Source organism: Macaca fascicularis, chromosome 1 (assembly GCF_037993035.2).
Source record: "Macaca fascicularis isolate 582-1 chromosome 1, T2T-MFA8v1.1".
Taxonomy (NCBI): Eukaryota; Metazoa; Chordata; class Mammalia; order Primates; family Cercopithecidae; genus Macaca; species Macaca fascicularis.
In genome coordinates this window covers 160,188,497-160,211,097 of record NC_088375.1, presented here as the reverse complement: position 1 = coordinate 160,211,097, position 22,601 = coordinate 160,188,497, and the positions used below count along the sequence as shown (strand labels likewise).

Below are 22,601 nucleotides of genomic sequence, written 5' to 3'. Positions count from 1 at the left end.
ATGCCACAGGCTGCTTCCACCACCGCTTCCCCTCCCAGCCCTCCCACACGCACACACCTCACCTCTCCCCTTCATGTGGCCCCTCTTTCTTTTGTCTCTCCATGTTCCAGACTTTTCCTTAATCATCATTTTTGTGCCCTTTGTTGCACATACTTTCGGTAGCTTATAGACTGCACTCTTCTAACACTCATTCTCCTTACTTCCACTAAAAACAATATTCAAAACAGATGTTCCCAAATTAATTCAACAAATTAGAAATCTAGGCCATACTTTCTAATTTAACTTTACTTAAATCATTCTGTGTGACCTGTCAAAGCATATGTGGAGGAAAGTAAATGAATTTGGAAACCAGCAAAATGTGGATTCTAATCATAATTCTGACACTTTATCAAATGTGTGACCTTATACCTCAGTAGTAAAGATGAAATATTAATATTTCCATATAAGGATACTGTGGAGACTAAATGAGATGAGGAATTCAAAGTACCTCGCTGTGTTACCATACTGCAGTTGCTTAACCTTTCTTTGATTACATTTCTTCATATGGTTTAACTGTTTAGTCACACATCACATTTCTCCTTACACATTCTCATTAGATTTTCTAAACACTATCAGAGTCATTCATCCTTTCATGCTTCAGCTTATCTCCTCCTTCTTCATATTTAAAATTGCGTAATAATTATATATCTCATTGGGTTGTGTGAACATTAAACTGGTTAACATATGTTGCTTACAACTATGCCCAGCACAGAGTAATACTTATCATTATAATTACTTAATGCCTAACATCATGCTTACCATTGAAAGGAGAGCTCCTATAGTTCTACAAATAAGATATTAGAAGACAAAGTCTTAGATTATTGATTTGTCAAGTGGAGATAAGTGCACACTATTGAATTGAGTAATATCTAAAAAGCATAATGGACACATTAGAATAGATTTGAAAATAGAATTGTTAGGACATGGTGACATTTTATGAGGGGGCTGAGGAAGAGCTTGGAATCAAGGATGGCCCCCAGTTTATAACTGGGTAACTAAATTCATGGTGATATCCTGCACTAAGAGAAAAGAAACAAGTTTTGGTTGAGAAGAAGGAGGGCTCAAAGGCATTATGTGGTGTAATATAAAGCCTAAAAGATTCCACTGGATTTTAACCACACAATAGTTTACACTGGAAAGGTTTATTGGAGTGGTAAAGACAAAATGAGACTGTAGTGGATTGAAGAGGGGATGGTCAGTGAAGATGTAGAAGCAGTAAACCCTTTAAGAGTATTGATTATAAAGAAGAGAGAAATAGAGGCTGGGCACAGAGGCTTGCACCTGTTATCCCAGCACTTTGGGAGGCCAAGGTAGGCAGACCACTTGAGGTCAGGAGTTTGAGACCAGCCTGGCCAACAGGTGAAACCCAATCTCTAATAAAAATATAAAAATTAGCCAGACATGGTGGCAGGCACCTGAAATCCCCACTTCTTAAGAGGCTGAGGCAAGAGAATCACTTGAACCCAGGAGGCGGAGGCTGCAATGAGTTGAGAGATCTTGCCACTGCACTCCAACCTGGATGACAGAGTGAGAGTCCATCTCAAAAAAAAAAAAAGAGAGAGAGAGAGAGAGAGACATAGAATGTTTCTCAGAAGGTTACTTTTAAGAGTCAAGATGTTATATCAGTAACTACATTGATTTTTCACAACCATAGTGTTTCTTGAGCTGCTATAGTTTGCTTAGATAGGGACAAATTATACAAAGTGGCTTAAGAATAGTTTTAATCTACCTGGAGAAATATGAGATATGTGTAAAGAGAAAAAAGGTAGTAAGAAGAGAGAACATATACTAAGTGCCATATGTATGGAACTGAAAATAGTTAAAAGCATTTAGTCTCAATTGGTGCAGGCTAGAATATTTGGGCAAGGATTCAAACAACAGGCAAGACAAGTTTGTTTTAAAATAAGGACGAGGAACACGTTGGTCAGGAAGGTCATGAGGCAGGAGTCATTGGTGTGAGTAGAACTTCAGACAGAGAGGCCTGGCTTCGGCATGGCAGTCAATGATTAGAGGGATAAAGTGAAGTGTTTATTCAGCTCATTTTCTCATCTTTACTGGAAAGGTGAGCTTGTTGGAAAGCTGTGTCCTGCACAATATCCAGCAATGTAGTAAAAGTCAAATAAATATTTCATAAATATTTATTGAGTAAATGTTGAATTTATAGAAAACCTATAGATAAGAATTTTCCTGGAGTAACACTAAAAGGGGAAAATTAAGTCACAAATAGGATATTTATAAAAAATACGAAACAACAATTTGGTCTGATAACTAAAGAATTCAATTCTAGGGAAAGTTGCTGCTAAATATAACCACCCCATAAAATTCTCCCATTCTTCTCATTCTTTCTTGCCCTTTACTCCTGCAGTGTCAGGAATACATTTTAATTCAGTATGAATTCGTTGGTTACCAATAACTCTCTGGCATGGTTCTTGCTTTGGTAGAGCTTATAACCTTATTGGAAACAAATGCTATGAAAGCCGGGATGAGAAGAAATCATCAAGCAGGGTCCTGCAATATGGGGATATTTATTTAGAAAAAAAGTTGGAAGTAAATTCAAACTTGGAGGAGACACCATGAACAAAGGGAAGGAGAGAAGCAAGAAGGAGCTAGAGGGTATTCTGGGGACAGTCACATAGCATTGACGAAGGGTTAGAGCTAAAATAGCCCTAAACCGTCATGGTTGATAACTTACATTTCTGTGACTAATACTTCTAGCTCACAGGGATAGACTATCTGGTGTCTTGAAAAAAATAAACAGCTTCTCTTCTCAGCAACTGAAGAGACGCTGAATGGTTCAGTGAGTTTAAAAAAAATAGATATGTTCATTTCTTGTGAATTTTCAAAGTATCCTTGATGGAAGGCATATGGGACTAAATACATTTTTAACCTGCCCTTTTGCAGACACATGGGCATTTAGTTTCCCTGTGTTCGCTAAGGGGAGATGGAGATACCATAGTAAAAGCTATAGTTTCAGATTAGTCCAGTAGGTAAAAGCAGTTTCCTTTCTTGAGTTACCAACAAATCCCTGCTTTGCAGGGAACTGCAAACACATTCCCCTGAAGTCATACTTTTTAAAACACTCGTTTGTGGCTCCTTCTGAGAGGTTAGAAGAAAAGACTCCTTAGAGGTCAAGCTCTGCAGGAGCAAAGCCTCTGCTCGTCAGAGATAGAGCTGTCTCGCCTGCTCTATTGGAGTTGCCCAAGTCTGAGGCTTCTCTTCTTAATACAGAAAACGTTTGTTGATAAAACCCAGCTCTCCTCACAGCTGTTATTTTTAAGCTCAGCCCTCCTCTGCTTGACACATGATACCCCTACGCCAGGGTCTTCTAACAGGAAACTTGGCACACAAAATGTCAATGGCATCTTTTTTTTTCTCTTACTCATCTTTCACATAATTTGTCCTTTAACCTCTCCTCTCCCTGGCCTTGTTTTGTTTCCCTCACTTCCCCACTAGTGTCTAGGATTGAATTTTAACACGCAGAGATGGAGAGTATTAACAGACCTTTTATGTCTGGTTGTTGAATAGGTGCTCAGAAGGTCCCTGGCACATTGCCAAAGAGTTAGTCTTGGATCTGGTTTCTTAAATGTGAGTGAAAAGAATCCAGTGACACTTTTGTACAAATGGATATCCTGTAGTTAGTGCCTTTATCATCTGTATCTCCACACTTCACATAGGCTGGAGACATGCTTAGATCCTCAGTTCAGGTAAAAAAGACTAAGTAATATAGGAAAAAGAATAGTTATTAGTCAAATGATTGATTGGGTGGCCTTGGGGGGAAAAACATCTCTTCACATTCTTCCTTCATAGAATAAGGGATCATTTAATGATCTTTTCCTTTCAATTCTAAAATATTGCTTGCTGTATCTCCTTTTTTTCTGTCTGCTACATTTATGCTATGTAGACTTTCATATTGTTTTCCTGCCTGTCCTTTGGTTTGGAAGAATTGTGTTTGCTCATCACATGCAAATGTCCAGTGCATTTCAGGGCTTATGTACGGAGTAGGGATTGCATAGTGACTTTGTAATTTTTAGTATATTCAAAACTGAATATTCAGAAAGGTGGCTAGGAAGCAGTATTTAGGTAATACTTAAAGAGCAAAAGTTGGAAACTTCTTTACTTTTTTTTGGCTTGATGACTTTATTTCAGTAATCAGGCTAGCTAATTATTACCTTTTCATACTTAAATGTCACATATCTTTTGCCATCTTCTTTGTCCTCTAAAGTTTTGACTATATGCTTTATGGGAAAAAAATCTCCCACACTGTTCACCTGTGACCACCAAATCCAAGTTTCACAACCAATTGTTGAAATTCAGAAACCTCTGCTCATCCACAGTACCAATGCACTAGAGAAATGTTAGTCTGTATGAAGAAAAATTACCAATTTTGTTCCAATATCCTTCCTCCCTTTCTCAATTTTAAATTAAAAAGAAAACAAATTATATGTAATGAATTCATAGCTGTCATTTCCTGTGTTGTTACCTTGATTGTCACTTCAGCATTCAAAAATGTTACATTTTGCAGTTTGCATACCTAAGATTCTTCATAAGATTATACCACGTTAAAATGAATAAGAAATGACTGTAACCATACACAGAAATGAAAATTATATTTGCTTGTTTATTCTAGAGCACTTGCTCATGGAAACCTCAGAATCAATATCATGCATGTATGTGGTTAGATTTATTCGGTCATTATCATTCTTCCACTTGCTTTTTATGGTGTTGAGCAAATAGTAAGTGAAGAGTATGAGTTTTTTTTTCACAATACCCTCAATAAATGGGTTTAACCACAATACAAATCTTATAATCCACCTCTTCAATCCCACTGGCAATGGGACAAATCCACTAGCTTTAGAGGTAAGCCTTCAAATATACTTCTACTGACAGGTTGAAGTTTGTTTTAGGAAAAATCAAGGTTCTACAATCCTTTGCATTTATTGGAGTTTTCAGTTTCCATGGTTTCCAAGAGTTCACTGAAATTAGGCTTTCCATGTTTAGAAGTCATGATCGGGGCTTTGGTAAATTCCTTTTCTCTAACCTAGATTATGTTTAAGATCTGTATATTGCTATTCCTGGATGAGTATTGGGAGCTATTGAACGGTCAACATGGCTCTTCACCTGCATGCCTCCTCTAAAGAACCAAGGATTCTTTAGAACGAGGAATTTCAAGGCAATCTGTGTGAAGTCAAACTAGGGTTGTTTTCTGGCATCATAAAACAATAAAATTACAATTTGTATTTGTAGTGAAGAACTGCCTTCAAAGAGATTAATAGGAAAGCCTACACTTGAGGTTCTCTGGCCTTTGATAAGGAGGGGAGTGCCCTGATAAAGTCTGAAAAACAGACTTCTGTAGGCTTCATTTATCTTGAGAAGAATTCTTCTGGACATGGTAGGAATCCTGAAGTAGTTTATGTTAGGCCCCAAGGTACATGGAGGTGTCAAGAATGTAGGGTGAAGTGGCCTGATGCAGGGGCTCATGCCTGTAATCTCAGTGCTCTGAGAGGTCAAGGCGAGAGGATTGCTTGAGGGCAGGAGTTCAAGACCAGCCTGGGTAACATATTGAGACCTAATTTCTGCAAAATGTTCAAAAATTAGCCAAACATGGTGGTGTGTGCCTGTAGTCCTTGCTACTCAGGAGGCTGAGGTGGGAGGATTTCTTGAGCCCAGGAGTTTGAGGTTACAGTGAGCTATGATCACACCACTGTACTCCAGCACTTCAGCCTGGGCAACAGAGTGAGACCCTGTCTCTGTAAAAACAGAATGTCTGCTGAGGCTTTATTTGGCTATGAACTTAAAGCATGTGATTCCTCATGTTACTGTACAATTGTTATCATGTTTCTATCTGCAGCCCAAATTGTGTAACAGCCTCAGGTATTTCCTGATAGTCCAGTTACCACATAACATACATGAATAAGGAGCTAATCTCCCTGAGCCCAAAGGTACTGTCTCTGTTATCCTGGGGCTCAAAACCAGGACCTCTAGCAGTTGTCTTCAAGAAGATAATGACTTGATGATCAACAATTGTTACCTAGCTATGTAAGAAGCAGAGATTAGATAGGTAGCTAGATGATTGATAGATAGATAGATAGATAGATAGATAGATAGATAGAATCAGATAAGAAAAAGACCAAAATAGGAAGCATATGAGACTATATTTGCGACTACAAGGAACTGATCTAGATGACTTGTAAGAGTTTTTTAGGAAAGGGTACAAAGATCCAAAGTAAGTGGATGTGAATTGCATTTCAATGGTCTAGTCAGCACCTTGAAACAAATTGGAATCAGTTCAGTGTATGGGAGTCTTATGTTCAGGTATCCCACTGAGTTTGGCAGTGGCAGCTGCCAAAAGTTCATGAGGGGTTTTCAAGTAAGACTCAAGAGAAGAGAAAAATGTAGTTGCCTATTCTGAAGGTCACCAAGGTGAGACTCCCCAGAAAGGTCTGTGGCAGGAAGAGAGTCCTGAGCTATCACGCAGCTCTAAGGGCAAATTGTGGCAGCCAGCAGATCGGAAGACCAGGACTCCTCAGCATCAGGTTTGAATGATTGCCTGTCAGGCAGATGTGTTTGTAAACTAATGACTTTCACAGTGTGATGAGATTGAAAATGAAGCCTAATTGCTTCCACTGATTTAACCCTTGGAATGCTTCCAGGCATGCCGATAGCCATGTGTCTTTAATCATGTGAGTTAATCACCTTCAGGGATACATCAGAAAACAGTGGCTTATAGGAAGCCTGGGAAGCATTGCAGTTGTGTTATTAAGCCTACACTTCTGGGGGTTGTCATCTCTTCAAATAAGGACGCTGAGAGGTTGGCCATGGTGCCCTTACACTAGTTTTGTTAGTAACGACTGACATAGGCAATTACATGGCTCTATAATTCAGAAAAAATGAATTAATATTTATGAATTTTTAAGTGACTTAAAAGAACTCCTAATGGTAGCAGAGTGAAAGTAGCAAGTCACCTTGATCCTTCTAAGGCCACCATGAACTTCAGTCCAGCTCTGAAAGAAAATCAGAATTGGAAAATGGTCTAATAATCAGGCCAGTCTGATTAATAGTGACAATTAGTATTGGACTACAGTGCATAACCAACTGATTATGAATCATTTGAGCGCTTTAGGTAAATTTTCAATACAGGCAATTAAAATGAAAAGACTCATGATCCTTACATAATGACTTCATTAAATTAATTCAGTTCTGAGGTTGGGGAAAATTTTATTTTGTAGAAAGGAACCAACAGAATTTAACTTCCATTCACTTTTGGTTAAAAGAAATCTGGAGAAAACATTTATAAGATTTAAACACAACACACACATATGCAGACACCACATTGCAAACACCTTATTCATCTCTGAACGTGAACTGTGTTACTGAGGAAGAAAGAACTGAAGGTCAGAGCATGGATTCTATTTACATCGCTTATTTGGATGAAGTAAATCTTGCCCTCAGTTATATTTTGTATTCCACTAAGTGCATGCATTGTTAAGGTTAAGAGAACATTATTGTGGAGTAATCTGTGAAAGACAGACACTTCAAAGAGATAAATACTCACTTCTGTTACATAAACAATTGACTCAAATCATTTGCTTCATGGTAAAAGACAAAGCTAGAACCAAATCCAAATACTGTGGTATCAGTGCAGTCAGGGGAACAAAGATTCCTTTAGGTGAAACACAGTCATTCAATCAAAGCAGAAATAGTTTTGGAGAATTAGACAATAAGAGTGGATGGAAAAGAGACTCTCTAGGGCTAAGAGTGACTTGAAATATTCCACAGTAAAGTCTGTCTCTATTGTGAGTTTTGAGTCAGAAAACACTTTGCTTCCAAGATTCATTACTTAATACCTAATGTATACGGCTTTATTGTTTACAATAGTGCGTTTGCACTTAAGTTGTACAGACATGCTGTAAGCTAGGTATTATGTATATTAATAATAACTAATACTTATTTAGCAGTTCAGAATTTACCAAATTCCATCTATCTCTTTTTCATTTTCTTCATTCCTCTTACAATTTTTGAAGATGAGAAAAGGAGTCTCAAAAAGTTAAAGTGTTATAATTTGGCCAAAATCACAGTACTGGTAATAGCAAAAACTAGGTATTGATTTGTCTTCTGACTCTAGGTCCTCTTTCTATGTAGTACCTCCTGTTCCTCATATTTCTTAAGACTATTTTTTTCTACTTGGTTAATGATCCGTTTTATAATAAATTCTTACATTCACTATATTATTTTCTAGGTATCTCAGAATGTAAACCACTTTAAATTTTAGATTATGTAACTTAATCATTCTTTTAGTTCGTATTTCATTCCCAATCAGACCACACTGTCTTTCTGAAGGCATACACTGCAATTTCCAGCACAGAACTTAGCCTTCACAGCAGAGACAGTAAACTGAGTCAGAAATTGGTTGAGCTAGAACTTCAACCCAAGTCCTACCATCTGGGGCAAGAAGCCAAGGAGACTGAGGGGCAAGAGATGAAAGGAGATAAGTTACAGTAAAATGTAGAGATTTGTTCAGATCTCCAGATTAGTAAATGTGCTTCTAGCATATCATATCTCCTATAAAGCAGGGTGATCAAAAGGAGCAATAAAGCCTTCTGAGCTGCTGACACTGCAAGGTTAGCTGGGCATGCTTATGAACTAAACAACTTGCTTCTGAGCTTAAGCCTCCCTTCACACAACAAAATTGCAAGTGAGCAAACAGCGTGGAGTATAGAAATCACATTTATTTAGATGAAATCAAAATGGTAAATGCAGAAATGCTAAAAATTACCTTAAGCATAAAGGACTTGTTGACTTTTATCTACTTAAATTCCTTTAATTGTCTTTACCAAACTCTCTGTTATCTAAAAAGCATTCCTCAGTGACTCTTCACCCTAAAAGATGCTTCTGGAGAGTTTAAGATGCAAGTGTATGTATGTGTGCGTGTGTGCACACATGCATGTGCACACCTTATGTGTACATGTTTGTATATTATAGTATAAGTTAACTATTTTCCTTGACCTCAAAGGTAAGGGCTGAGACACTAGCTCAACTAACTACTGACAGGTTTGCTCATCTGTCAAATCAAATCAAAATTTTCTGATTTGTCAGATTCAAATTAGAAGGATCTGACTCATGGGGCTGTTTCCACGAATGTTACAATGCTCATGAATATACTCTGCAGCATGATGTATAACAGAGGACTGTCTTTCTCTCTCAAGATTTTATAGAAGAGCAAATGGCTGTAAATAAACCTCTTGGGTGATCTTTTGAAGGAAAAGAAGTCTGAGAATTCCCATCACCCTTCTATTTCTCTCTCCTGATCCTGATGATTGTCTCCCTGGTGTTGACCCTTTTCATGTGCCTGGCTTATTTCCCAGGTCAAATTGCACTTTCCATGTTTGCAGTGATTATGCTTCCTTTGCCTACATTTCTTTAAAGAGCCTATGACATAGTATCCAATCTCTTGAAGGGAGGAAAGTTAGTCTTTGCCTGCTTTGCCTTGGTGGAACAGAGGTATATTAGATTTATTTCTAATTAGCTTATTGATTTCAGTCTCATCACCTTACAGTAACATATTGAAAACAGGTATTTTGGGCACTAGCTGGTAGGCCTGACTTCACCCAAACAAGATTTCTGGAATTTATTTCCAGACATCTAATTACAGCAGTCCTGACTCCTTCTTTGGGTATGGTTGGTATGAGAATCAGCTTCTCCTAAAACGAGAAAGTTTTGGAGACTGAATTCTGGCTCCACCTCTTTCCGGCTATGGTAAGGGACACTGATTTCACCTCTCTAGCCTCAATTATCCATCTGTAAAATAGGTATGCTAATACCATCTCCATAGTGGCTCCATGAGGAATGGAAAAACGTTGAAAACACCAGTGCCTGCTCACAGGAGACCCTCACTCAATATTTACTCCCTTCTCTCTGCACTGCCACCCTCTGTGCCACTGCTTCTACATTCCCACAATCTTTACACTGCTCCAAACTTGTAGCTCATGACATCTCTCAGTAATAAACTCTTGAACTCATCTTTAATAATAATTGCACCAGCTCTGTTGTCCTAGCTGGCTTCAGCTCCAAGCTCTTCTCCTTCCCTGGTATCCTCAAACCTGACATTGCTGACCCTTCACTCAACCTTCCTGACTCTAGAGGCTTTGACTCTGGGTGTGATGCCCACTGAAGCTAGGTCACTGTGACTGATTGGCACAGGTTCTCTCAGCTTCAACCCTGCCTGCTCCCCTTCATGAATTTCACTCCATATAGGAAGCACAGCTTACTTCAAAGTGGGAAAAAATGAGTGAAAGAATCTTAGAGATGGTTTTACCATTTAGTTTTCATTATTACTGAGTGGTTAGAGAAGGAGTGGACAAATCCAAGACTATCTTGAAGTGAAGAGAAACTTTCACTTTATTCTAGCACTTGCTAAGTCTCATTCTGCAAAGTCACTTTCATGGCATCCTTTTTGACATTTAGACCCATTTATTGCTATGAACTCGCATTGTCCTGTGTTCCTAAAGTGTCACTGCATCCTGTGTTTTATTTGACTTGTTACTGTTTTTTAAACATAAGAGTTCACTTTGAATGTGACTTCAATATGATAAATGTTATAGTTGTTTATCAGGTGCGTCTAATCTTCCCAAGCATAACTCTGACTCAAGTTCCACAAACTCCCAAGTAAGCCACTATTCTATTCATAAAAGTTGCCAGGTTTTCTGGCTCTTTCTCACTGTGTATATTATTGCTTTGTAGTCAGAAGGCCAAGCTAGAATTTTGGAGGTTATCTTTGTTTTTGTTGCTGTTGTTATTGTTGTCATTGTCTTTTAGCCTCTAATATTTAAACTGCTCCCAGATATAGACACTTCTCTCAGATGTTTTGGTGAATCCACTCCACTGCTTTCTTTTTTCTACTCTACCTTCGCACTTTAGTCATTTGGTAACTGCATTCTAAAGTTATTCGGAAATAGTCTGTGATTTCAGAGTATTAAAATATATACATAAAAACCTGTACTAGTGCTTTCTGACATCCTGCATCAAGTCCAGAATTGTTCTCTAATTTCAAATTCCCTAGCAGTTCAACACCACTTTCACCCAAATATTCCCTCATTATTTTTTAGCATGCACTGATTAATAAGTACATTTTTAGTATAATTCCTATTGCATACTACACACACTCCCAATTCTTGCCCTTTGCCAAGATCTTTCCCCAATCTAGAATTCATTTCCCCCTTTGTCTCTTCCAGCCTCATCTCCTTTACACTACCGTATAAATTCAGTCTTTGCCTGTCTTGTTCACCACTGTTTTCCAGTATACAGAAATTTTCCTGGCACATGATAAAGTCTCAGCACATATTTATACACTTACAAACTAACTGTTCTTCAAAGCCCACTTCAAAGCTAAAGCTAATCCCTTTCTTTTTTTTTTTTTTTTTTTTTTTTTGAGACGGAGTCTGGCTCTGTCGCCCGGGCTGGAGTGCAGTGGCCGGATCTCAGCTCACTGCAAGCTCCGCCCCCCAGGTTTACGCCATTCTCCTGCCTCAGCCTCCCGAGTAGCTGGGACTACAGGCGCCCGCCGCCTCACCCGGCTAGTTTTTTGTATTTTTTAGTAGAGACGGGGTTTCACCGTGTTCGCCAGGATGGTCTCGATCTCCTGACCTAGTGATCCGCCCGTCTCGGCCTCCCAAAGTGCTGGGATTACAGGCTTGAGCCACCGCGCCCGGCCTAGCTAATCCCTTTCTTAACCGACTCTATCAAGTAGTACAGCGTGTAGATGCACTTTTTGTGTTGCATTTGAACTTCCAGAGAGCTCCTGGTGCTGTAGCATTCTCTGACAGGACAGTCTCGTTCTCATCATGTATATTCATTAGTAATTTGTTGTTAAAGACATCATGTTGGAGGTCTCTGTTTTGTTTGACATCCTGGAATACTTCTACACCGCGCTACTACAAGAAATACGATTTTAACGTATTTTAGATTTTCTGTAATTTAAAAGAAGGTTATCTATACTCCAAAGACAAAATCGGTAGCAATTACAAAAGAAGTTCAAAAGTAACTTTTTTTGTAAAGGTCAAGTCAAGGTGGGAAAGCAATTATATAAAGTGATTCAATATCATATTGGACTCACTCAAGATTAAGAAATAGTGGTGTTTTTCATGTTTTGACCATGAAGCAAAATAATTAAGGATAAAGGAACATTATGTAATTTATTATAAAATAAATATAATATAGCCCATATGCACTAAAAAAATCCAGTGGCAATCTCCTAATACTGAAAAGACTCATTTAAAAGCCAAATGTGAAATGAGCATCAAAGACATATGGTAAGAAGCATTCAAAGACAATCTTGGACTATCATATGCATGTCTGTAAGATAGTCCACAACTAAATTTACTAATTTTGGGGAAGAGTAACCTCTCCTTGGACTATCTCAGGTTTGATTTACTTCTTAAAAACGACACTCTTTTTTCTGCCCTTATTGAGGTGTAATTAACAAACAAAAGTTATACATATGATGTACAAGGTGATGTGACTTATGTATACCTTGTGAAATGATTACCATAATCAGGCTAATTAACATATCTATCCACCTCATATGGCTACCTTTTTGTGTGTGTTGTGAGAACATTTAAGATCTACTCTGACACTGTTCTTAATCTAACTTGAATTCTTGGTTGAAGGGGGACTTTGGTGACCTTTATGCTATTCTCCTCAAAACCTTAAAAAGTGGTTTAGCTGGCATCATTTCACAGATCTCAAAACACTCCTTTGTGCTGAGATTGTATCTAGAATGTATTGATCATGGCATTTTCCATAGGGAATCCTTTTGCTACATTCATTTCAGGCCTTGTCTTGAACTGTCCTTGTGCCTAGGGTTCCAGCAAGCTGGTTCTCTTGCTCAAACTCTAATAGGCCCATGATGCTTTTCACTCTTTCCTTGTAACCACAATTGTGTTAGCAAATGAGCCTCAAGGAGCTGAGAAACTGATCTTCAGCTGATGGGTCTTTTTGACAAGTTTAGAGGGTTTGTCTAAAGTAGGAATTCTTTATACCTTCAACATTAGATAAAGTATAAACATGATTACATTTTATAAATAGCTATTTTGAATCAGCAAAACTAAAAAAATTTGATTTAGCCCTTTGGGGCCAATTTAGTCTCTAGGGCAAACAAATGATGTCTATGGTCCTCTTCTTTGAGGGACCAATTAGATTAGGACATAGCAAAGCTTACTCAATGTCTACTTTTTTTTTTTTTTTTTTTTTTTTTTTTTTACAGTCACAATATTCTTCTCTATGAGGACGGGCATGCTGTGGTGGCAGATTTTGGAGGTGAGATCTCCATGAGTAATACCCCAAATGGCATCCTTTTTTATTTTGTTCCTACTGGGCACCTGATATTCTAGCGTGAAACTGAACACCGAACACTGACAGCTATCCTACTCTAAATCATTCAAATTTCAGTGACCCTACATTTTGAAACTCTGTCATTTATTTCTAGTTTTTCTTCTTTGTTATCTCCAGCCAAGAGAAGGGAAGTGAGAATTTGAAAAAGACAGAAGTTTCTTGAGGTTTCAAAATTTTAGCTGTGATTGTTGACCTTGGTTTTAAGATATTTCCTTTGACGTGGTTTGTTTTCTCTTTCCCTCAGAATCAAGATTTCTACAGTCTCTGGATGAAGACAACATGACAAAACAACCTGGGGTTTGCTGCTGCTTGTGTTTCCTATAATTATAAACCAATTAAAATGTGTAAACTCAGCGTGAGAGGACGTAAGATGAGAACAGTTTTAACTGGAAGAAATGTCATTGTCTCAGTGTCAGGATAATGGCTTATGTTTTTATTTTTAGTAAGCTTTCAAAATAACTATCTCAAGGTTCTACTAGAGAAATAGATAAGATATATATTTGGAAAACATTATGGATAAAATACTATAGAACATGTTTCAAATGTAACTGAAAAGAACGTGGTGGGCATGGATCATTTCATATTTAGATCACCTAACTACTTATAGTGGAGTTAACATTTAATAGGGAACTCACTATAAAATTGGTAGTTCATCAGCATCTATTAACTATTCATCGTTCTCCACTTTACCATTGTAAGGTAATAAGTGGTATATCCAAGTATTAATGTTTAAGTAAAATATAAATTATAATATCTGAAGCAAGGATAATTGTACTCAAAATGTCTGCAATTAAATTCATTACCTGCCCTCTCCTTTACTCTCCCCAGTCCCTCCCCCTGAAAAAAAGTAGACTTCTCTTTCTGGACTACTTGTGATAACTAATTACCTAAGCCTGGAGTAATTTTTCATTCCTTCCCTTTCCTGCTTCTGCTTACACTCAGTCACCTTTTCTGGATGTCTCTTTCTTTTCTTCTTTAAGTTCATCTTAACCTCTTAAACCTCTCATTTCTTGCTGCTTCAGTTCAGATTCTCATCATTTCTTTTCTGGACTAGTATCACAACAGGCTTGTAACTCCAGTCCTCTCTTCTGATTCATTCTTTGCAACATCAACTAAGTTCTCGTTCCTATGGAGCTAATATTCTACTGGAAGGGGATAAATACTGGACAAATTAACAAAATATATCTCAGGCAGTGATGAGTGTTATGAAGAAAAATGAAAGCAGAGTAAATGAATGGAGAGTGATGAGGATGCCATTTAGATAGGATGAAGGAAAAAGTTAACATTTAATAAGAGGCCTGACAAGGGAGTAATCTACGTGGCGGGAGAGCTATGCAGGTGGGGGCAATAGTAAGTGCAGAGGTCCTGGGGCAGGAAAGTTCTTGGTGTGTTCAAAGTCAGCGTGGCCGGAGTGAGGTGATCAAGGAGGAAAGTGGCAGTTTATGAGGTGAGGGAGGTGGGAACAATGAGTGATCTTTTGGCAGGACACAAAGCTCATCCAAGACATGGGACATAGAGGCAGCTAAATTAGTGGTCCTCAACCCTAGGTGCACATTAAAATAAGTTTAGAAACTTTTTTAAGCATAGTACCTGAATCTGATCCCTAGAAATTATGATTTTATTGGCCTAAGATTGATCTTGAGTAACTGCATAATTCTAAAAAGCAGTTAGTTGAGACTCTCCAACTAAATAAACTTTTGTTGAATGTAATTAAATTGAATTTAACCAACAGCAGGTAATATTAACTCTCTTATTCTAGCAGCATAGTCTTTAAGCACAGCACTAATAAATAAATAAATTAGTGCTAATAAATAAATTAGTGCTGTGCTTAAAGACTATGCTGCTAGAATAAGAGAGTTAATTTGAAATTTATCTTGAAAGCTGTTTTGTTTCTTATTAGTTCTGTGGCTTTATGTATGTTATCTAATCACTCTATGACCCCTCTGTGCAAAAACGGGCATACTGTGTACCTGCTCCCACATATACAATGTTGTGACACAATGCATAATTTGCTATAAAAATGGAGGCTCTCTGGAATGTGGAAGCTCATGCAGAAAAATTGCATATGAGCACCATAATAAGAATAAAGATATTATTGGAAAGCTGTAACTATGCTTGATTTCAAAATAAGGTGTACATTTCAAAAGAACTAGCAACCAACACTACACACAAGATTTTGGTAAGAGTGATAAAAGAATAATGGTTTCCTTCAATGGATATTTAAAAGTGTTTAGCAAAGTTTATTTGTAAGATAAGGTGCCGTGGGGATTTAGAACTGGGAGGGTGTGGCTCCTCTGCTTTGTCCTTGAGGAATCTGAGGTCCAGGAAACATGAGACTTGCCCAGAGCTGTTCAGTAAGTGGTAGAGCCAGAACTAGAATTTTCATCTCCTAACTCAAAACCCAGTGTTCTGTGCCCTAAACTAGAAATCAACTGAATTTATGCATTTGCATCCCAAAATGGAAACTAATTTTTTTAACTGAAAAATGGGAAGTCACAAATGAAAAGAATGTACATAATTTCATCAAAACAGAGGCTAGAACTTTGCATGAAGGGACTTGTAATATTTTATGGGCTTCCTTTCCAGGATATTGCACAAACAGCATTCATAAATAGCACATCTGGGCAGAGAAAATAAGACAGACCTGCTCCTGCCAGTGATAAATCTACTTCATAGGAATATTCTGGGCACTCCTCTGGAGCCATTTCTCTTCTCAGCCATGAGCGCACTATTTATGGGCCTAATTTAGTAACTTCCTAAATTACAACCTGAAGACTTGCAGGAGGTGCCTCCCACAGAGTGTGATTCACTCCCAGGGAGACATAGGGTCCCTAGATGAATCCATGGTTGGCTATTCTGAACCTTGAAGGCTTCTAAGGGAGAAAGATGTTTATAGATTTTAAAAAAAATAATACTGCTTCTCATTGTATAAGAGGCAGAGTTACTTGATGATTAATTACTGGTGTGATGTTTTAGGAAGAATTATGAATTTTATGATCTTCCAATGATTAAAAAATGCCCTTTGAGGAACTGAACATCCACAGTAAACACACTGTGTATGTATAAATGTGTTGATTATACACATTGAGGGCAATATGTATGGATGTTAATTTATATTTATGCCTTTTGAGAGCATCGGGAGAACACAGCAAATTCTCACTGAGAAGAATGCTACTCTGCAGCGGAGGAACCAAACACTTGGTAAATGGCTTGTGGATGTTTCTTGATGTGCAGAACCTCCGTTGGATGGCTCCTGAGGTGTTCACGCAGTGCACTCGGTACACCATCAAAGCAGACGTCTTCAGCTACGCTCTGTGTCTGTGGGAAATTCTCACTGGCGAAATTCCATTCGCTCATCTCAAGCCAGGTAAGACACGCTGCAATTGAAGTTTTCCTGTTTGACAAAGTTCACTGGATTTTTATAACTTCAAGAAATTTTTTTTCACAAAATGATTAGTCTCAGTGAGATGGCAAAAGAGGAAGTAAGCAAACAATCTCAGATTGTTTTAAGGTGTGTGCCCAACCCAGAAAATTTGATGACTTAACCGTGATTTCAGACCCAGACACACAGAAATGCAGGTATAAATATATATTAAAGTTTAGGACTTGACTTATTGATTGTTAATAAAACAAGCAAATAACTACGATCATGTGGCATGTGAGGGCAAATAAGGTGGACAATGTGATATTTATTTTTTGAGATTAGATTTTAGAATTGCCCTTTTAACATGTATATAGGGATAAGAAAGTAGTAACACAGAAATAACCTATTAGGGCTGCTCTCTGCTTACCTCACATCATAAAAAAGAAGATTGATTTTCTTAACATTTTTGTATTATATGTGTGTGTGTGTGTGTGTGTGTGTATGCATCTATATATGTATCTATCTATATATATGTATCTATCTCTCTCTATATATAGATACATTCTAAAAATGGAGCATGCAGTGAGTCTGGCTTTCATTGATGATACACATTATGCTTTGCTTACATGTAGAAAGTGAAGGTGAGGAATCTAATCACAGGTAGAATATACGCATATTTTAGGTTTAAAGTAAACTTCATTTGCATCTATCTCTCAATTGCATTTGGATTGCTTTCATATCTTGTCACACTAGACAAATCTCCTTAAGGACTTTGCATCCCTAAAACTTAGCACACTTGTAAAGTAGTTGTCAAATGTAATCATAAGTAATGTTTAAATAATTATATTGTAATCTCCTAATGGCCACCCTATAACATTATATAAGAAGGATAAAGTCAAAAGAGATGTTACTTAAACATCCCTTTTAACAAGTTAAAAGTCTTGACCAAGATCAAAATATTTATGAGTCTCATGTACAGAGAGGAAGCCACATCTCATCTCATCTCATACTCTATTTTGGAGTTTTTTTCCCCAAGCTACCATATGGTCTTTTAATTACACTCTGCATAGCAGAGTGCTTTTCATAGGTTATGTGCTCTGTGCATAGTTTGTTTAGCATAATGGTGATGTAATTGTCCTAATTTTTCTCTACATATTTTCTATAGTTTTAAATTAGACTTAGCCCTTATTACAGTGTGGATGTGTGGACTCTGTTTTGAGCTGAAACAACATTGCCATTTGTAAGGTCTTGTTCTGATGTCCTTCCTTCTCTCTGCCTCTTAGAGTGTGCATCCTGATAAGATTGATGGATATACAGAAAACTGATTATAATTTTAAATGTACTGTGGCGTTTTTTCATAAGAAAGAAATACAGCTCCTTTTGCCTCATCCCCTGTGTCAGTCCATTAACCTGGCCCTGTTGATTTTACCTTCTAATACATGGGTTTCTCTACCACTTACCATCATCCACCACCATCATTTAAACCATTGCAATAGTCTTTTTAAAAATCGGGTTTATTTAGGTATAATATATATGCAGTAAAATTTACCTTGCTAGGTTAACATTTCAATGAGTTTTAATAAATATATACAGCTGTATAACCACAACTGCAATCAAGATGTAGAACATTTCTATCACTCCAAAAAGTTCCCAGTGCCTGTTTGGGATCAATCCACTTCCCACACCTCCAGCCCTTGGCAACCAATGAGCTCATTTCTGTCCAGATAAGCTTGCCTATATACCAATGTCATATAAATGGAATCATGTTGCCGTATTTATCAGTAATTTATTCTTTTTCACTCCTGTGTAATATTTCATATTATAGATGTGCCATGATTTGTTTATGCATACAGAAGTTCATAACCATTTGAGTTCTTCTCATTTTAGAGAAATTAAGAATAAATCTGCTCAAATAATTGAGGCCTTTGTGTGGTTGTTTTCATTTCCATTGGATAAATGAGTAACAGATGGATTACTACATGTTATAATAAGAGTTTTTCCAAGGTGTCTGTGCCGTTATGAATTTCCAACAGTAGTCGGTGAGAATTTCAGTTGACATCCTTGCCAGCACTTTGAATTGTCTATTTTTAAATATATATGTATATATTAGCCATTTGAGTGGGGAACATCATTGTGATATTTACATTTCTCCAATGACTAGAAATATTGACATTTCTATGTGCTTATTTGGTATCCATATTTCTTTTGTGAAACGTTTGCTTAAAAAGTCTCATCATTTAGTTGTAAGACTTCTTAGATTATAGGGATTATAGGGAAAAGGATTTTATCTGCTACATGTTTTGCAAGGATTTTCCTGTAATATGTGGCTTGCCTTTTTGTATTCTGAGCAACGTCTTTCAAAGAGCAAAATGAAATTTTAATGTCAATGAAATCCATCTTACCAAAATTTTAAATCAATTTGTATCCTATCTAAAATATTTTTGCCTTACTCAAAGCCATAAAAACTTCCTCCTATTTTTTTATAGAAGTGTTGCAGGTTTAGGTTTTATATTTATAAGATCTATTTTGAGTTCTTATTTTTTTAAAGTACCCAGTTTGGGTTGAGCTTGTTATTCTTTGGTTTGTTCATTTGTTTTTTTAATATAGATGTCCAATTTTTTGGCATAATTTTTCAAAAATATTATCCTTTCTTATTAAATTATTTTCATACATTTTTCAAAAATCGGTTGACCATGTATGTATGCATTTATTTCTGACTCTATTCTGTGTCACTGATCATGTGTCTACCCTTAAATCAATACCACACTATCTTAATATGTTATAATAAGTCGTGTAATTAAGTAATGTGAATCCTCCAACTTTGTTCTTCTTTGTTAAAAAGGTTCTGGCCATTTAGAGTTTTTTGCTTTTCCATATAAATTTTAGAATTGGCTTGTCTATATTCCTATAAAAAGTTTGTTGGAATTTGATTCTATTGCATTGAATTATTACATCAATTTGGGAAGAATGAACACCTTAACCATGTTAGTCTTCTCCTCAATAAACATGGTTTATCTCTATCTTCACTTAGGTCTTCTTAAATTTCATACATTACATATTTTAGCATGCAAGCCTTGCATAACTTTTATTATACTTATCTCTATTTATTTTGTGTCTCTTGATGCTATTGTAAATATTACTCTTAAAAACATCAATGTCCTAATTGGAAGTAAAACACTCCTAAGCCAATGCAAAAGAACTGAAATCATAACGAACAGTCTCTAAGGCCACAGCACAATCAAATTAGAATTTAAGATTAAGAAACTCACTAAAAATCACACAACTACATGAAAATTGAACAACCTGCTCCTGAATGAATCCTGGGTAAAAAAGTGAAATTAAGGCAGAGATCAAGAAGTTCCTTGAAACCAATGAGAACAAAGAGACAACATAGCAGAATCTCTGAGATGCAGCTAAAGCAGTGTTAAGAGATAAATTTATAGCGCTAAATGCCCACATCAAAAAGCTAGAAAGATCTCAAATTGACGTCCTAACATTACAACTAAAAGAACTAGAGAACCAAGAGAAAACAACCGCCAAAACTAGCAGAAGAAAAGAACTAACCAACATCAGAGTGAACCGGAGGATATAGAGACACAAAAAAACTCTTCAAAAAATCAGTGAATCCACGAGGTGTTTTTTTTTTTTTTTTTTTTAAATTTAATAAAATAGATAGACCACTAGCTAGACCAATAGAGAAGAAAAGAGAATAATCAAATAGGCATAATAAAAAATGATAAAGAGGATATACTTCTGACTCCACAGAAATACAGACAACCACCAGAAAATACTATAAATACCTCTATGCAAATAAACTAGAAAATCTAGAAGAAATGGATAAATACCTGGATATGTACACCCCTGCAAGACTGAACCAGGAAGAAGTTGAATCCCTGAGTAGACCAATATTAAGTTCTGAAATTGAAGCAATAATAAATAGCCTACCAACCAAAAAAAAAGCCCAGGACCAGAAGGATTTCAACTGAATTCTAACTGAGGTACAAAGAGGAGCTGGTACCTTATTTTCTGAAACTATTCCAAACAATTGAAAAGGAAGGACTCCTCCCTAATCCATATTATGAGACCAGCATCATCCTGATACCAAAACCTGGCAGAGATATAACAAAAAAAGAAAACTTCAGACCAATATCCCCGATGAACATTGATGCAAAAATTGTCAATAAAATGCTGGCAAACCAAATCCAGCAGGACATCAAAAAGCTTATCCACCACAGTCAAGTTGGCTTCATCTCCATGATGTAAGGCTGGTTCAACATATGCAAATCAATAAACGCAATTCATCACATAAACAGAACTAAAGACAAAAACCACATGATTATCTCAATAGATGCAGAAAAGGTCTTTGATAAAATTCAACATCCCTTCATGTTAAAAACTCTCAATAAACTAAGTACTGATGGAACATACCTCAAAATAATAAGAGCCATTTATGACAAACCCACAGCCAATATCATATTGAATGGGCAAAAGCTGGAAGCATTCCTCTTGAAAACTGGCACAAGACAAGTATTCCCTCTCTCACTACTCCTATTCAACATAGTATTGGAAGTTCTGGCCAGGACAATCAGGCCAAGTGAAAGAAATTAAACATATTCAAATAGGAAGAGAGAAAGTCACACTGTCTCTGTTTGCAGATGACATGATCCTATGTCAAGAAGACCTCATTGTCTCAGTCCAAAAACCTATTGAGCTTTAAGCAATGTCAGCAAAGTCTCAGGATACAAATCAATGTGCAAAAATCACAAGTATTCCTATACACCAACAATAGACAAGAAGAGAGGCAAATTGTGAATGAACCTGTCACTCACAATTGCTATAAAGAAAATAAAATACCTGGAAATACAACTAACAAGGGAAGTGAAGGACCTCCTCAAGGAGAACTGCAAACCACTGATCAAAGAAATAAGAGAGGACACAAATAAATGTAAAATCATTCCATGCTCATGGAGAGAAAGAATCAATATCATGAAAATGGTCAGACCGCCCAAAGTAATTTATAGATTCAATGCTATTACCATTAAATAACCTTTGACATTCTTCACAAAATTAGAAAAAAAAAATCATATGGAACCAAAAGAGCCCATATAGCCAAGACAATCCTAAGCAAAAAGAACAAAGCTGGAGGCATCATGGTATCCAACTTCAAACTACACTATAAGACTACATAACCAAAATATCATGGTACTGGTAAGCAAAAAACAGACACATAGACCAATGGGAGAGAATAGATAACTCAGAAATAAGACCACACATCTATAACCATCTGATCTTTGACAAACCTGACAAAAACAAGCAATAGGGAAAGGATTCCCTATTTAATAAATTGTGCTGGGAATATTGGCTAGGCATATGCAAAAAACTGAAACTGGACCCCTTCCTTATGCCTTATAAAAATATTAACTCCAGATGGATTAAAGACCAATGTAAAAGCTAAACTATAAAAACCCTAGAAGAAAATCTAGGCAAGATCATTCAAGACATAAGCATGGACAAAGATTTTATGACAAAAATGTCAGAAGCAATGCAGCAAAAGCAAAAATTGACAAATGTGAGCTAATTAAACTAAAGATCTTCTGCACAGCAAAAGAAACTATCATCAGAGTGAACAGACAATCTACCAAATAGGAGAAAATGTTTATTATCTGTCTATCTGAAAAAGGTCTAATACCCACAATCTACAAGGAACTTAAACAAATTTACATGAAAAAACAACCCCATTAAAAAGTGGGCAAAGGACATGTACAGACATGTCTCAAAAGAAGACATTTGTGCGGCCAACAAACATATAAAA

General features: G+C 36.8%; 1 protein-coding gene across 20 annotated transcripts in view; it reads left to right on the top strand.

The window, feature by feature from the left end:
* The window catches only part of TNNI3K (TNNI3 interacting kinase), a 301,864-nt gene that overhangs the window by 186,135 nt on the left and 93,128 nt on the right, over positions 1–22,601 (top strand). For all 20 annotated transcript variants that reach the window (XR_006691546.3, XR_001484720.3, XM_074003752.1 and 17 more), the window contains 3 exons: positions 13,298–13,350; positions 13,670–13,722; positions 16,660–16,792. Coding sequence is in view for 18 of the 20 variants with exons in the window: in XM_074003752.1 (XP_073859853.1) it covers positions 13,298–13,350; positions 13,670–13,722; positions 16,660–16,792 (239 nt within the window). In the remaining 2 variants the exon portion in view is untranslated. The remainder of the gene's footprint in view (positions 1–13,297; positions 13,351–13,669; positions 13,723–16,659; positions 16,793–22,601) is intronic.